At 40.3% G+C, this 13,902-nt stretch overlaps 1 protein-coding gene across 1 annotated transcript in view; it reads right to left on the reverse strand.

The window, feature by feature from the left end:
- cfap54 (cilia and flagella associated protein 54) overlaps nucleotides 1-13,902 on the reverse strand; it is a 296,945-nt gene that overhangs the window by 33,355 nt on the left and 249,688 nt on the right. Inside the window, exons 35-40 of the mRNA XM_043713181.1 lie at nucleotides 11,338-11,495; nucleotides 10,527-10,696; nucleotides 7,940-8,167; nucleotides 7,057-7,280; nucleotides 6,168-6,303; nucleotides 3,376-3,472 (exon numbers count right to left, since the gene is read on the reverse strand). Coding sequence (XP_043569116.1) covers nucleotides 3,376-3,472; nucleotides 6,168-6,303; nucleotides 7,057-7,280; nucleotides 7,940-8,167; nucleotides 10,527-10,696; nucleotides 11,338-11,495 — 1,013 coding nt within the window. The remainder of the gene's footprint in view (nucleotides 1-3,375; nucleotides 3,473-6,167; nucleotides 6,304-7,056; nucleotides 7,281-7,939; nucleotides 8,168-10,526; nucleotides 10,697-11,337; nucleotides 11,496-13,902) is intronic.

Below are 13,902 nucleotides of genomic sequence, written 5' to 3' on the forward strand. Positions count from 1 at the left end.
GAGAAGATTTACCAGGATTTTGCCTGGAATGGAGAATAGGTCGTACGAGGATGGGTTGAGAGTGCTAGGCCTTTTCTCATTGGAATGGTGAAGGATGAGGGGTGACTTGATAGAGGTTTATAAGATGATCAGAGGCATAGATAGAGTAGACAGTCAGAAACTTTTTCCCCGGGTACAACAGAGTGTTACAAGGGGACATAAATTTAAGGTGAAGGGTGGAAGATATGGGGGGGGATGTCAGGGGTAGGTTCTTTACCCAGAGAGTGGTGGGGGCATGGAATGCGCTGCCTGTGGGAGTGGCAGAGTCAGAATCATTGGTGACCTTTAAGCGGCAATTCGATAGGTCCATGGATAGGTGCTTAAGCTAGGACAAATGTTCGGCACAACATCATGGGCCGAAGGACCTGTTCTGTGCTGTATTGTTCTATGTTCTATGAGACTGGACAAAAATGTGGCAGATGGAATACAATGTGGGAAAATGAAGTTATGCACTTTGACAGGAAGAAGAGAGGCACAGACTATTTCAAAAATGGAGAGAAAATTCAGAAACCTGAAGCGCAAAGGGATTTGGAAGTCCTTGTCCAGGTTTCTCTTAAGGAAAACTTGCAGGTTGAGTTGATAACTACAAAGGCAAAGACGATGTTGTTTTTCATCGCACAAGGACTAGAATATAAAAGCAGGGATGTACTTCTGAAGCTTTATAAAGCTCTGGTCAAACCACATTTAGAGTATTTTGAACAATTTTGGGCTCCATACCTCAGGAAGGATGTACTGGCGTGGGGAAGGTCCAGAGGAGAATGATACCAGAAATGAAAGGCTTAACATAGAGGAACGTTTGAGAACTTTCGGCTGTACCCAGTGGAGTTTAGAAGGATGAGGAGGGATCTAACTGAAACTGACAGAATACTGAACAGCCTGGACAGAATGGACATTGGGAAGATGTTTCCATTGGCAGGAGAGACAAAGACCCGAGGTCACAGCCTTAGAGTAATGGGAATACCTTTTAGAATGGAGATAAGGAGAAACTTCTTTCGCCAGAGAGGGGTGAATCTGTGGAATTCATTGCCACAGAAAGATGTGGAAGCCAGGTCGTTGAGTACATTTAAAACATCGAGATATGTTCTTGATTGCCAAGGGAATCAGACGTTCCAGGGAAAATGTGTTGCTGGAAAAGCGCAGCAGGCCAGCCAGCATCTAGGGAACAGGAGAATCGACATTTCGGGCATTAGCCCTTCTTCAGGAATGGGGTTGAAAAGCCTATCAGCATGATTAAATGGCAGAATAGAGTTATGGGCCAAATGGCCTGATTTCTGCTCCTATGTCTTATGAAAAGACTTTGTCTATTCACCCTATCCATTCCGTTCATGATTTTATAAACTTCTATAAGGTCACCCCTCAGCCTCCAGTGCTCCAGGGAAAATAGCCCCAGCCTATTCAGCCTCTCTGTATCACTGAAATTCTCCAACTCTGGCAACATCCTTGTAAGTCTTTTCTGAACTCTTTCAAGTTTCACAACATCTTTACTATAGCAAGGAGATCAGAAATGAATGCAGTATTCCAAAAGTGGCTTAACCAATGTCCTGTACAGCTGCAACCTGACCTCCCAACTCCTATATTCAATGCACTGACCAACACAGGCAAGCATACCAAATGCCATCTTCACTATCCTATCTACCTGCAACTCCACTTTCAAAGTACTATTAACCTGCTCTGTTTGGTTGCTTTGTTCAGTAAAACTCTCCAGGACCCTTAATTGTATAAGTCCTGCCTGGATTTGCCTTACCAAAATGCAACACCTCACATTTGTCTAAATTAAACTCCATCTGCCACTCCTCAGCCCATTGGCCTATCTGATCAAGGTACCATTGTACTCTGAGGTAACCTTCTTTGTTGTCCAGTACACCTCCAATTTTGGTGTCATCTGCAAAGTAACTAACCATACCTCCTATATTCACATCCAAATCAATGACAAAAAGCAGTGGACGCAGCACCTATACATGCCACACACCACTGGTCACAGGGCCTCCAGTCCAAAAGCAATCCTCCACCACCACCCTCTGTCTCCTACCTTCAAGCCAGTCCTGTATCCAAATGGCTAATTTTCCCTGTATTCCACATGATCTAACCTTGTTAAGCAGTCTACCACGCAGAACCTTGTCTAATGCTTTACTGAAGTCCATAAAGAGCACATCCACCTGTCTACCTTCATCAATCCTCTTCAAAAAAACTCAGACAAGTTAGTGAGTCAGTAGTTCACATGCACAAAGCCATATTGACTATCTCTGATCAGTCCTTGCCCTTCCAAATACATGTAAATCTTGTCCCTCAGAATCCACTCCAACAATTTGCCTACCACTGATATCCGGATCACCAGTCTACAATTCCCTGGCTTTTCCTTACCACCTTTCTTAAATAATGGCACCATGTTACCCAACCTCTGGTCTTCCAACACCTCACCTGTGGTTGTGTTCACTTTTAAAGGAAAATGGTCAAAATCAGGTGAGGTCTTGACAGAGTAGATTGGGAGAAACTGTTGCCATTGGTAGAAGGATCAAGTATCAGAGAACAGCAATTGGTAAAAGAACCAGAGTCATGTGGAAAAATACTTACCAGTGAACAATTAGGACGTGATCGTGGTGGGAGAATCTGATGAAAGCAAATTTAGTTACAGTTCCTATAAAAAGATTGGATAAGCATCTGAAGAGAAAACAATTGCAGGGCATCGAGAAACTTCAGGAAAGTTTGACTTTCCGAGTAATATTCTCTCCTGCTGTAACCATTCTATCATTTGATTCTGTGGTGACGAGCATTAACTGGGAATTCTATATAAAGAATACTATATACAGAGATAATCTGAAACTCAGTTCGTTAGATTTGGACGTGTACTTTTGCTACATAGATCTTTTATAACACTGATAACTTTTTTAGTTAAAGACAAGATACAAGTTCTATTCTTGCACCACATGACTTGTTAGAACATAAGATAGATGTGAAATCGGAAGGAGCAGGGAATAGATTCTTGGGCAAATCCCAGAGGTAACAATGCCATAGTGGGAACTGTTACAACTGCATAAGTTTCTTGGACATAACTTATTGGATAGGAATGGAACTAGACGTGAAGGTTTTGCCAAACAGCTATATATTGGAGGGCAGGTATTGGAGGAGGATGGAATGACCAGCACATTAAATTGTTGCATTAGAAACTATACTCCCCAAATGAAATCTAGATTAGACAATAATCAATGGAATTGATTCAAGCATGCAGAAAATTGCAATAAAATTGTAAATTCTGTGAACTGCTGAATACTTAGAATAACTTCAAAATGTCCAGTAGCTGCTAAATTATATATGTAATACAATTGTTAATGTTCTTACCTGACTGCATATTTCTTCTATGAAGATCAATAGTATCAGTGTTGCCTTCAGCTGTTGTAACTATCAACTGTGTTTCTATAAAGTTTCTGGAATTTATCTGAAAATAATTGTACAAAATGTTTGTTTTTATATGATTGATCACTAAATAAAGAGGTTGAAATCATTTTCTGGAATTTCCCAATTTATTTCTGGTGGCTTCAGATTGTGCACTGAAGCTGGTATAAACATCCAGACTCGATTTTGCAAAAATCATAGATCATGGCAAGGTCAACAGTTTGACCTATCTCAGCTAATTCTCTAGCCTTTTTCCAATTGACCAGTTATTTTAGAACAACAGACTGCTCAACTGGATTTTAATATATAGGGAGACTGGGTTCGCCAGTGGGAAAGGTGTTTAATTTAACTCAAGGCAGTGTTATTTATGCATGAGAGAAGGGAGAATGCCCTACATTCCTCAGGGAAATGCACCAAAGGAAGGTAAGGAAAGAGACCTAGCAATTGTAATGCAAACATCTTTAAAGGTTCTCTAAACAAGAATACATTTATGTGTTTGTAAGATGAGGTGTACTTCCTTTTCCAAGTAGAAGGCCTTGGTCAGCCCCCACTTGGAATTTTGTGTCCAGTGTAAATTCCTCACAAAATGGACTATGTTGAGGGCTGGAAAGGGTCAAAAGAGGGGTATTAGATGAATTCCCAGAACAAAGCACCTTATTTATCAAGATAGGCTAAAACAGTTGGAATTCTACAGTTTAGAGAGGTGTGGACTAAAGGTCTCATTGAGGTTTAAAAAAATTAATAAAGCAATAGATTTACATGCCAGTTAGCAGTTTACCCCAATTGGATATGTTGGGAAAAGCCAGGGTAACAATTTTAAGTTGGGTGTAAGTGAAGACCGAGGTTAGCTTTCAGGAGGTGATACTTTACCCTGTATAGTGGAAGTGAACAGACTATTAGTGTGGTGGATGATGATTGATTGAAGTTCTTCACATGAAAACTGAACCTATTTGGTTGAGGTGAACTTCACCTTTTACAAATGTGGGAATTTCAGAGAATTCAGTGCTAGTCAGATTTGCTATTTGTATCTGGGAATTTTTTAAAAAATTATAAAACGTGCAAATTCTTCACAGCTGCTAAATACAAAATATATCCTCAAACAAGTCTGAACAGCTGAAAAAACTGGAAGTTCTTCACACAAATAGAACCAACAATACTCTTCTGACGTTTCATTTCAGTTCAGTTAAATTTTCAATAATAGTGACATTGGTCATTACTCCTGTCCCTATGTCACTCTGGACTTTTACCCCCTTCAAAACTACCTCTCCATAATATTTCTCCACAAAGTATCACTGCTTGTCTGCCCATTTCACCATTTTATGTGCTCTTGAAGTCTGCTACTATAATGGTCAATACTTAGTGTTTTCATGTTTTATCTACAAGCTTCAAAATTCTATGTCCTTTACCCAATACTATTATATAACAGGAAAAGCAATGATTTGCACTGCTGCCTCACAGTAGCAAGGACTCTGGTTTAATTCCACTCCTGGGCAACTCCAAGGGGTTGGCAAACAGGGATTCCACAAGAATATTTTCCACAAAATTTTATATATAAAAAACTGTAATGGCAAATGTGGTAAAGAAGGTATATTGAATAAAAATTGATTTGTACTACATCTTCTGCAATGACGAAGTTGAATTGACATTCTTTCTCAAATTGTATGACTCAAGGACACTTTTCACTGGAAATATTCCATGTTTTAAAAGATTCTTAATTACTTTTCAAAATACCTCATTTGGTTTCTCAACAGACCCATGGGTTCCCTACTGCTCTTGCAAACTGACCCCTAGGAGCTGGAAGCAGTGAACACGTTGGGGACCTGACTGGAGCTCCTTACTGAAGTTTTCCCACCTCAATCTCTCTGGCCGATCAGAAGACTGGCAGCTGATCTATTCCTACAGCTTTTATCCTGGAAGGATGACCATTACTAAGACTGTACCCATCCAGAAAATGGCATGGATTCTCTCCTCATACCAGCCTTGTTGATCACAGTGACATCGTGTTGTCAAGAGCCAGGAATGTGTTTTTTCTCAGGGGCAGCCCTAGATACTGTGTCAGAGGAGGGCACTTCCATAAGCCCACAGCAAAGCCACCAGTTTACAACCAGAGGTTACCCTGTGCAGCAGAGGATCCACTTCCCAATGTCAGGAGCAGAAAGAGGCTCTAAAATAGTTGTTAGGCCACAGGAGCCTGAATGGGTCTTGGAGTGGGAAGGTCATCCCATTCTCCACTTTTCTTGCTGCTGAGGGAATACCACAATGTTGTGATTCAAATGGTGTAGGAACAACTCCTGGAAGGGACTCGGAACATAAATGGATACAAGGTATATTACCAAAGTAATTTGCAGCTGTTGTGCTTCAGTACAGACAGAATGCCTGTAGCTAATTCTACTCCTGCTGAGTTTTTAAACATGAAATTACAAGCTCATGCTTCCAAACATTAGCAGCATACTTTTTTTGAGACCCAGGTCTGAGCAGAGCCACTCAGCAGCTTTTGCTATGAGCAAAAGTGAAACAAGTTGGAGGAACAATGCTGACACCAGTGCTGCAATGCCATTCAATTTACTTGTTTGATTCTGCCGAATTGTTCAGCCTCTTGTCTGATGTCAGCTGCAAAAACAAGCAATGAGCTTACATCACACTTTTCCATGCATTTTTTAATCTATCTAGCATATAAGAAATAAATGTCTTCTTAACTGATCTTCAAAATAATGGATGAAACAGACCGCTGTACTTACAATTGTTCCTGAGTTGATTTCTGCACGTACAAAATGAGGCTGTGGAGGCACTGGCCCATTGGACATCCGAATTCTTTGCTGAAGTTGGCCCTGGGCAAAGACTAAGAGGGGAGTGACTTTCTGAGTGTACCTTTCACTAGTAAACAGACAAAGCAAAAAATCAGCATTAGTAAAATAATGTTGTGATATACTGAATTAAAGAGAGGTAAAGACAACAATAGCAATGCAACATTACCTCCACCTCATTGGGAGTCAGCCATGATCACAGAGACAGCATTCCCTAAGGCAGTCTAAAGGGCGTTCAGTCTCCATTCCTCACAAAAGGGCCATGGGCCTGTAAGGCAGTCCTAACGTCCCCAGTGATTCCCCTGGTCAGATCTGTCCTACAACTGATGGGGTTTTCTACCTAAGACATCCTGCATTTTGCATTATATTTAACTCTCCAGAGCACCTCCTTGTTGTGATTTTGCTGAAGTTTCGAAAATGTTTCAGCAGCACCTGTTTCTCCTGGTTGGGGGTTCAAAGCAACCTGCTCTCTGATTGGGCTGGCAGCATCAGGAGCTCACTTGCTGCCCTTAATTGGATGGCTTGCTTGAGGTCATCAATTAGAAGACCACCTCCGGTAATCACCAAGTCGGTTATATTGCCAGCAGGCACAGATTCAGGGCTTCTCCTCCGTCGAAGTGTCAGGTGTCAAGCCAACAAATTATGTTACATCTTTGATAAACTAGCACCCACAAGAATTTGGTAGCTGTACATCGATTGCATTCTGTATGGATTTCAAATTCATAGCAAATTTTCATGTTTCATTTGACTGAAACTCATCTCTCCTATTAACATATCAGCAAAAACACTGATAAAATGAGACAGAAATTATACTATCACTCACTGAGTAACTGCATTGAAGTACATGGCTAAGTAGGCCAAGGACTCCCACTTTTTTTGATGACAGAGCAATTCTAGAGAGTAAAGTGTTATGGCGCACACTAAGTTTAAGTCAACCACATTTGTATTATCAAATGGCTGTTCAAATTTCAAACTGAATCCACCGTGATCATCTGATATATCCCCTACGCAGCTAGAAACACTAAAGATGCCATCTGGATCAACAAACTGTTCAAGAAAACACAAAAAGAGAAAATTAGCCATTCCATAAAAATATTCAAAAAGATTTACATTATCTGAAAACGAACTGAACTACCATTAAATATATTTGATATTCATATTCATCACAGTAAAAGCATGGAGATGGAATTGACAAAACTGATGTTTGCTAAAAGGAAAATATTTTCACATTGCAATTCGACGAGAAGGGAGATGGAGAGGCAGTGACGAATTCGAGGGTTAAAGGATTCCAAAGGCAAGGTGGCCAATGGTGGAGCAATGAATACATGGACTGCCCAAAGGCCAAAATTAGAGACGTGCAAGTATTTCTCAGGACTGTAGATCTTAAGGGGCTTACAGAACTAGGAAGGGAAAATGCCATGGAGAGATTTAAAGGCAAATGTGTGAATTTTAAATACAGGTCAAAGTAGTTCAGAGTGTGCAGGAATCATGGGTAAACAACTCCCAGTGCCACTTCTCAGCTGATCACCCATTAAATTTCAGGACTCCACTGACATAATGTTTCTCCAAATTCCTCAGGTCTAGAGAAGAGCCAACAATTCTTCTATCTTCATCATTACTACAAATAGAGCAGCAAAACCTCCCAGGAATTTCCTGACCTTAAACTAAACATTTCAGTCTCATTAATTTAATTGTGATGCTATTACCTTGATAATATTATCTGTGTTCTGTAGTTGTAGTATCATATCAATGAGATTCTGCGCAGCCAAGTTGAATGGCAGACAGAAGATATTCTTCACTCTGTTTGTAGTTAAAATGTCAGATTTCGATGAGTCAATACTGCCAATGTACACCATCACAAGATGTGCACAGTTCCACAGAAGTCGACATGTATTTTGCAAAGCTGTCCAATGGCCTCCTCGATGTGCAAGAACCTAAAATTACATAATAACTTTTCAATTAAAAATGTAATCAGAGTAATATTATTTATGAGGAGAGATTGACTGGATTAGGATGGTTTTCACTGGAGTTCAGAACGAGTGAGAGGGATCTCATAGAGACTTACAAAATTCTAACAGGACTAGATAGGGTAGATGCGGGAGGATGTTACCAGTGGTGGATGCGTCTGGAACCAGGGGTCACAGTCTGAGGATTCGAGGTGAATGATTAAGAATGAAGATGAGGAGACATTTCTTCACCCAAAGAGTGGTGAGCCTGTAGAATTCATTACCACAGGAAACAGTTGATGCCAAAACATTGAATGTATTCAAGAGGCAGCTATGGATAGCACTTGGGTGAATGGGACCAAAGGTTTTGGGAAGAAAGCAGGATTAGGCGATTGAATTGGATAATTAGCCATGATCATGATGAATGGCAAAGCAGGCTCGAAAGGCCAAATGGCCTCCTCCTGCTCCTATCTTCTGTTTCTACGTTTCCATATTGCAGTGTCATTTTCACCTAATGAGACTGTTTTTTATAATAACTACGGAGTAGATTCCCAGCATCTGTCTAGTTTGCTTTTATTTCTTTATAAAGAGAATAATACTTTAGGATTTCTGTTCTGTGCAATGCTAGGGGTCATAACTTCAAGATTATCAGCAAGAGAGCTAGGACAGGTGAGAAAAAACTACTTTGTTCAGAGAGTGGTGGAGGATTCTATAAGAGGTTTCAAAAGAGAGTTGGATATATGTTTGAAACTGATGAATTTAGATGGTTATGGAGATAGGATTGAAGAATGGGACAATCTGGGTAGCTCTTTTGGTAGCTGGTGCAGATGCAATGGGTCAAATGGCCTCCTATACAGTAAATTACTTTAAATGGGCAATTAATTGCAAAACCATTGAAGTGCTGATAGTGCTTCTCACAACTGTCATTCCTGATATTTATCAAAGTCTAATTAAAGGAATAAATATTTAAGCAAAATAATGAACTGCAGATGCTGAAGAGATCTGAAACAAAAACTGAAATTGCTGGAGAAATTCAGCAGGTCTGGCAGCATCTGTGGAGAAGAACCGAATTAATGTAATGTATCGAGTCCAGTGACCCTTCTTACTGCACTAAATACATTAACTCTGCTTTCTCTCCATAGATAGGAACATAGAAATAGGAATAGGCCATTCAGGCCTTGAGCCTGTTCTGCCACTTGATGAAATTATGGCTGTTCTGTGGCCTAACTCTATCTACCGATCTTTGGCTCATATCCCTTAATACCTTTGCTAAAAAAAATGCTGCCAGACCTGCTGAGTTTCTCCAGAAATTTGTTTTTGAATAAGTATTTAATTTGTCTCCACCACCAATTGCAAAGCATAAAGCATGGTAGAAAGGTACAACCAAGAGGCCAATTTAAGTATAGAGAAAACCTTCCTTTATATTTCTGAAAAGTTAATGGAAGCATTGTCATTATGTTGTTTAAACTTGGGGGAATATCCATATATAGAATTCTTCAAATTTCATTAAGCAAGTTAGCTCATGAAGATGACCCTCATTTACTCCTCTTTCTCTGGAGTCTCAACTTCCACTTTTTTACCATAGGATAACCCATTTCAAAGGAGTATCTTTGTAATGAAGAAGGTACTGACAGCATGAATAAAAGAATAAAGGCTCAAAGTATTTGACAGAGACATGTAATTATCTCCAAGTTGAGCTTTGCTCAGGAACTGGAGGTGTCAGCAGTGGCTCGTATCTTCCACTGGCATCAAAATCCTCCAACCTGAGCAGTGGCCAGCGATTGCAAAATGCAATGACGGAGGACTCAACAAAGAACAGAAATAATCCTCACAGAATCAATTATCAATTTATGATCCAGGCATCATCCAAGTGCACAGATGGTAACTAAAATTTAAAAAGCATCCAGCAATTTTGTTTAATCTAAATCAGCAACCAGTTATTTCCAATAATATTACAAATGATCTTAAGCAAGATTCAACTTTAGATTAGGCAGTTCACCAAAGATGCCAGTGCACTTCTTCTGATGGGTGGCAGAACGAATATCTATCAATGATTCTATGAGCAGAAAAGTTAACACACAAGCCAAGAAAAACTCTTTACAAAGCTGAGTCGTGAGTGCTCATGTGACCACTCTATTATTTCTTTAATGGGACATGAACGAGATAATTATTCTCCATTGGTAATAACCATGCCTATTCGCAATTGGAGGTCTTGTTAGTCAGTCAGAATCATTTTCATAAGTAATCATATACATTTTCATGAGAAAAGTGACTTCTGAAACTAGTATTCATTTCAGTGACCATCGCCTCAGATATATCAACCAATACACTTTATAAATTAAATTACCACTGCTCTTCTGAAGTATAAAAAGGCTTTGTTTAATTGATCGAGCATAACAGTGCTGCAAGTACTTGGCGTGTTTGGTTCTTCTGCAGCGTGAACAGATTCATCAGTTGTTGCTTGCATCACTGGTGTGTGCACGGCACTTTCGGTACTGTCAGAAATGCCATCATCCCCTTCCATTAAAAGATTATACAACAAATTAATATGATTGACAGAAATATCATTAGCAGATTTAGAATTCTATATGTTTTAATGTGTATTGTTACAATTAGGCAACTAGATTTGAGGTTTCTAAACTACTTCTGAAACATGATTTTTCACAGTACAACTTTAAATGACACCACTCCAAATATATAATGCATTGAGTGCTTTTTTCAAACTCCATGTAGTTCTTCACCTGACAAAGAAGCAGCGCTCCAAATGCTTGTGATTTCAAATAAGCCTGTTGGAATATAATCTGGTGTCATGTGACATGAGCATAAACTGAGTTTATTTTCCATTCCTAATTACCCTTGAGTAGGTTGTAGTGATCCAATTTTTTGAACCACTGCAGTTTGCGTGACATAGGAACACACATAATGCTGATAAGAAGGGAGTTCCAGAATTTGGATCCAGCTGTAGTGAAGGGACGTGATATTGTTCCAAGTCAGGATGGTGTATGACTTGCTTGGAAATTTGGAGGTGGTGTGCTTTATATGTGATGGCTGACCTTTATTATTCTGGAACATTTACTTCAGGTTTGCAGAGGAAAGCACATATTTATTTCATTGAATGTTGAGCAAACTGGTTATTATTTAAACGCAATGCAACCTACAGCCATGTGCTGATTCTGATGGTTTTTCATTTCTTTTGAGGGAGGGCAATGAGATTTCAGGAATTTGCTGCGTTGTTCCTGTATCATCACTCTCTGTCTCTATGAGCAGGCCACCACAATTATGTACAGTAAATATATCAGGGTCCAAAAAGGAATATCTGTAAACAAAAGGAAAGAAACAATCTGTCAAAGGTAAAATTAATTTCTTTAACGTGAAGTATCTAAAAAAGGAGTGAAAATTTGCATTTTGAACTTAGGTGGAATTTTTTTTTCATAAATGTGAAATTATTAGCCTTATTAAAATAAATCCTTTTTCTTAAAGAGAAAAGAACACTGTGCAAAAGGGTTTCTGCAAATGTAGACCGGCATAGGCAGGATAAAAGATTGACAGATGGAGTCACTCAAACTATATTCCACAACGCATCGCATATCATTTTAACAAATGTTTCTCAGGCATTGTCTGAGGCCTTCACTTCATTTCAGTGACCATCGCCTCAGATATATCAACCAATACACTTTATAAATTAAATTACCATTGCTCTTCTAAAGTATAAAAAGGCTTTGTTTAATTGATCGAGCATAACAGTGCTGCATTCAGAAGGGTTGATGATATCATTGCAGAGACACAACTACATTTTAACTAACATTAATGAGGCCATCTGATGTTGCCATTGTCAGCCAATATCAGCAGATCCAGAGGCCAAGATAGTCACATTATTAAAAGATTTCATATTGGAGCTAGAAGCAACAGGAACAAAATGTCAACCTGCCTTAGCTGTTCAACTTCCTACCTCATGTTTGTGACTGAGCATGAGCTAAAACTGGGAATTGTCTGTTTAGAATTACCAACCACTCTGGTGAACTTATAAAATGTCACTCAAATCTATTACCATTGGATATACCTTTTAGCAAGAAAACAAACCCAATGAAAAAAATGAACGGGTTTCACCAAGTAATTAAACAAAGCCATGGTCTGACACAGATTTTCCAAGTGGCGATTATTATCTTAAATTAAAGTTGAAATTATACAAGTAAAGTGTCTCATTTCTATTTTAAGATATCAGTTAAGATATTCTAGTGTCAATATTTGCGTAGAGGCAAAGAGAATTGAGGGAATACTATAAACAGCTGATGAACACAGCAAGATCAAGGAGATAGTCATGCTGCCAAACATAACAACAGGATCTCACCAATAGTTTCTCATTACATTTCATACATAGAACACAGAACATAGAAAAAATACACCGCAGTACAGACCCTTTGGCCCTCGATGGTGCGCCGATCCAAGCCCACCTAACCTACACTAGCCCACTATCCTCCATATGCCTATCCAATGCCCGTTTAAATGCCCATAAATAGGGAGAGTCCACCACTGCTACTGGCAGGGCATTCCATGAACTCACGACTCGCTGAGTAAAGAATCTACCCCTAACATCTGTCCTATACCTACCACCCCTTAATTTAAAGCTATGCCCACTCCTTGCCAGTGCCTCCCCATCCTTCCTATAGTATGGCGACCAAAACTGCACACAATACTCCAGATGCGGCCGCACCAGAGTCTTATACAACTGCAACATGACCTCAGGACTCCGGAACTCAATTCCTCTACCAATAAAAGCCAGTTCGCCATATGCCTTCTTCACCGCGCTATACCTGGTAACAGGTCCCACTAACACTTCCTGCTACCTGCTTCCTGCTCAGTGAGTGGGGGTAGCTCGTGGATTTGGGCACAAGGCAAAGATGTTGTCTGCCTATGGGCCTTTCTCTTTCTGATGCTGGACACAGGTGCTCAGGGAAGCACATTATCTAGTATACCCAGCTGGTCACACACCACCAGTGGAAGAATGAGGCTCTTTCATGGTCAAAGTTGAAACTTTATTGCTGGAACAGCACAGCAGGTCAGGCAGCATCCAGGGAACAGGAGATTCGACGTTTCGGACACAGGCCCTTCTTCAGGAATGAGCAGAGAGTGTTCAGCAGGAGAAGATAAAAGGTAGGGAGGAGGGACTTGTAGGAGGGTCGTTGGAAATGTGATAGGTGGAAAGAGGTCAAGGTGAGGGTGATAGGTCGGAGTAGGATGGAGGCGGAGAGGTCAAGAAGAAGACTGCAGGTCAGGAAGGCGGTGCCGGGCTGGAGGGATTCGGCTGAGACAAGGTGGGGGGAGGGGGGATGAAGAAACTGGTGAAGTCCAAGTTCATCCCCTGTGGTTGGAGGGTTCCCAGTCGGAAGATAAGACGCTCCTCCTCCGACCGTCGCGTTGTTGTGGTTTGGCGGTGGATGAGTCCAATGACCTGCATATCCTCTTTCATGGTCACCAAAGCTGTCTGGAAAATGTAACTTTATCAATTTTGATCGAATTCTGGGCTTTTTAAAGACTTACAAAAGTCATTACAGGGATCATGAGTTCAGTTTATACAGGATACTGGGTGATTAGGTTGAGGGAGGTAAGGGTCTGAGGTGGGATTGAGGGGCTGATACGGTGGAGAAAGCGAGGACTGCAGATGCTGGATATCAGAGTCGAGGGTGCGGTGCTGGGAAAGCACAGCAGGTCAGGCAGCATCCGAG

This window comes from Chiloscyllium plagiosum, chromosome 23 (assembly GCF_004010195.1).
Source record: "Chiloscyllium plagiosum isolate BGI_BamShark_2017 chromosome 23, ASM401019v2, whole genome shotgun sequence".
Lineage (NCBI taxonomy): Eukaryota > Metazoa > Chordata > Chondrichthyes > Orectolobiformes > Hemiscylliidae > Chiloscyllium > Chiloscyllium plagiosum.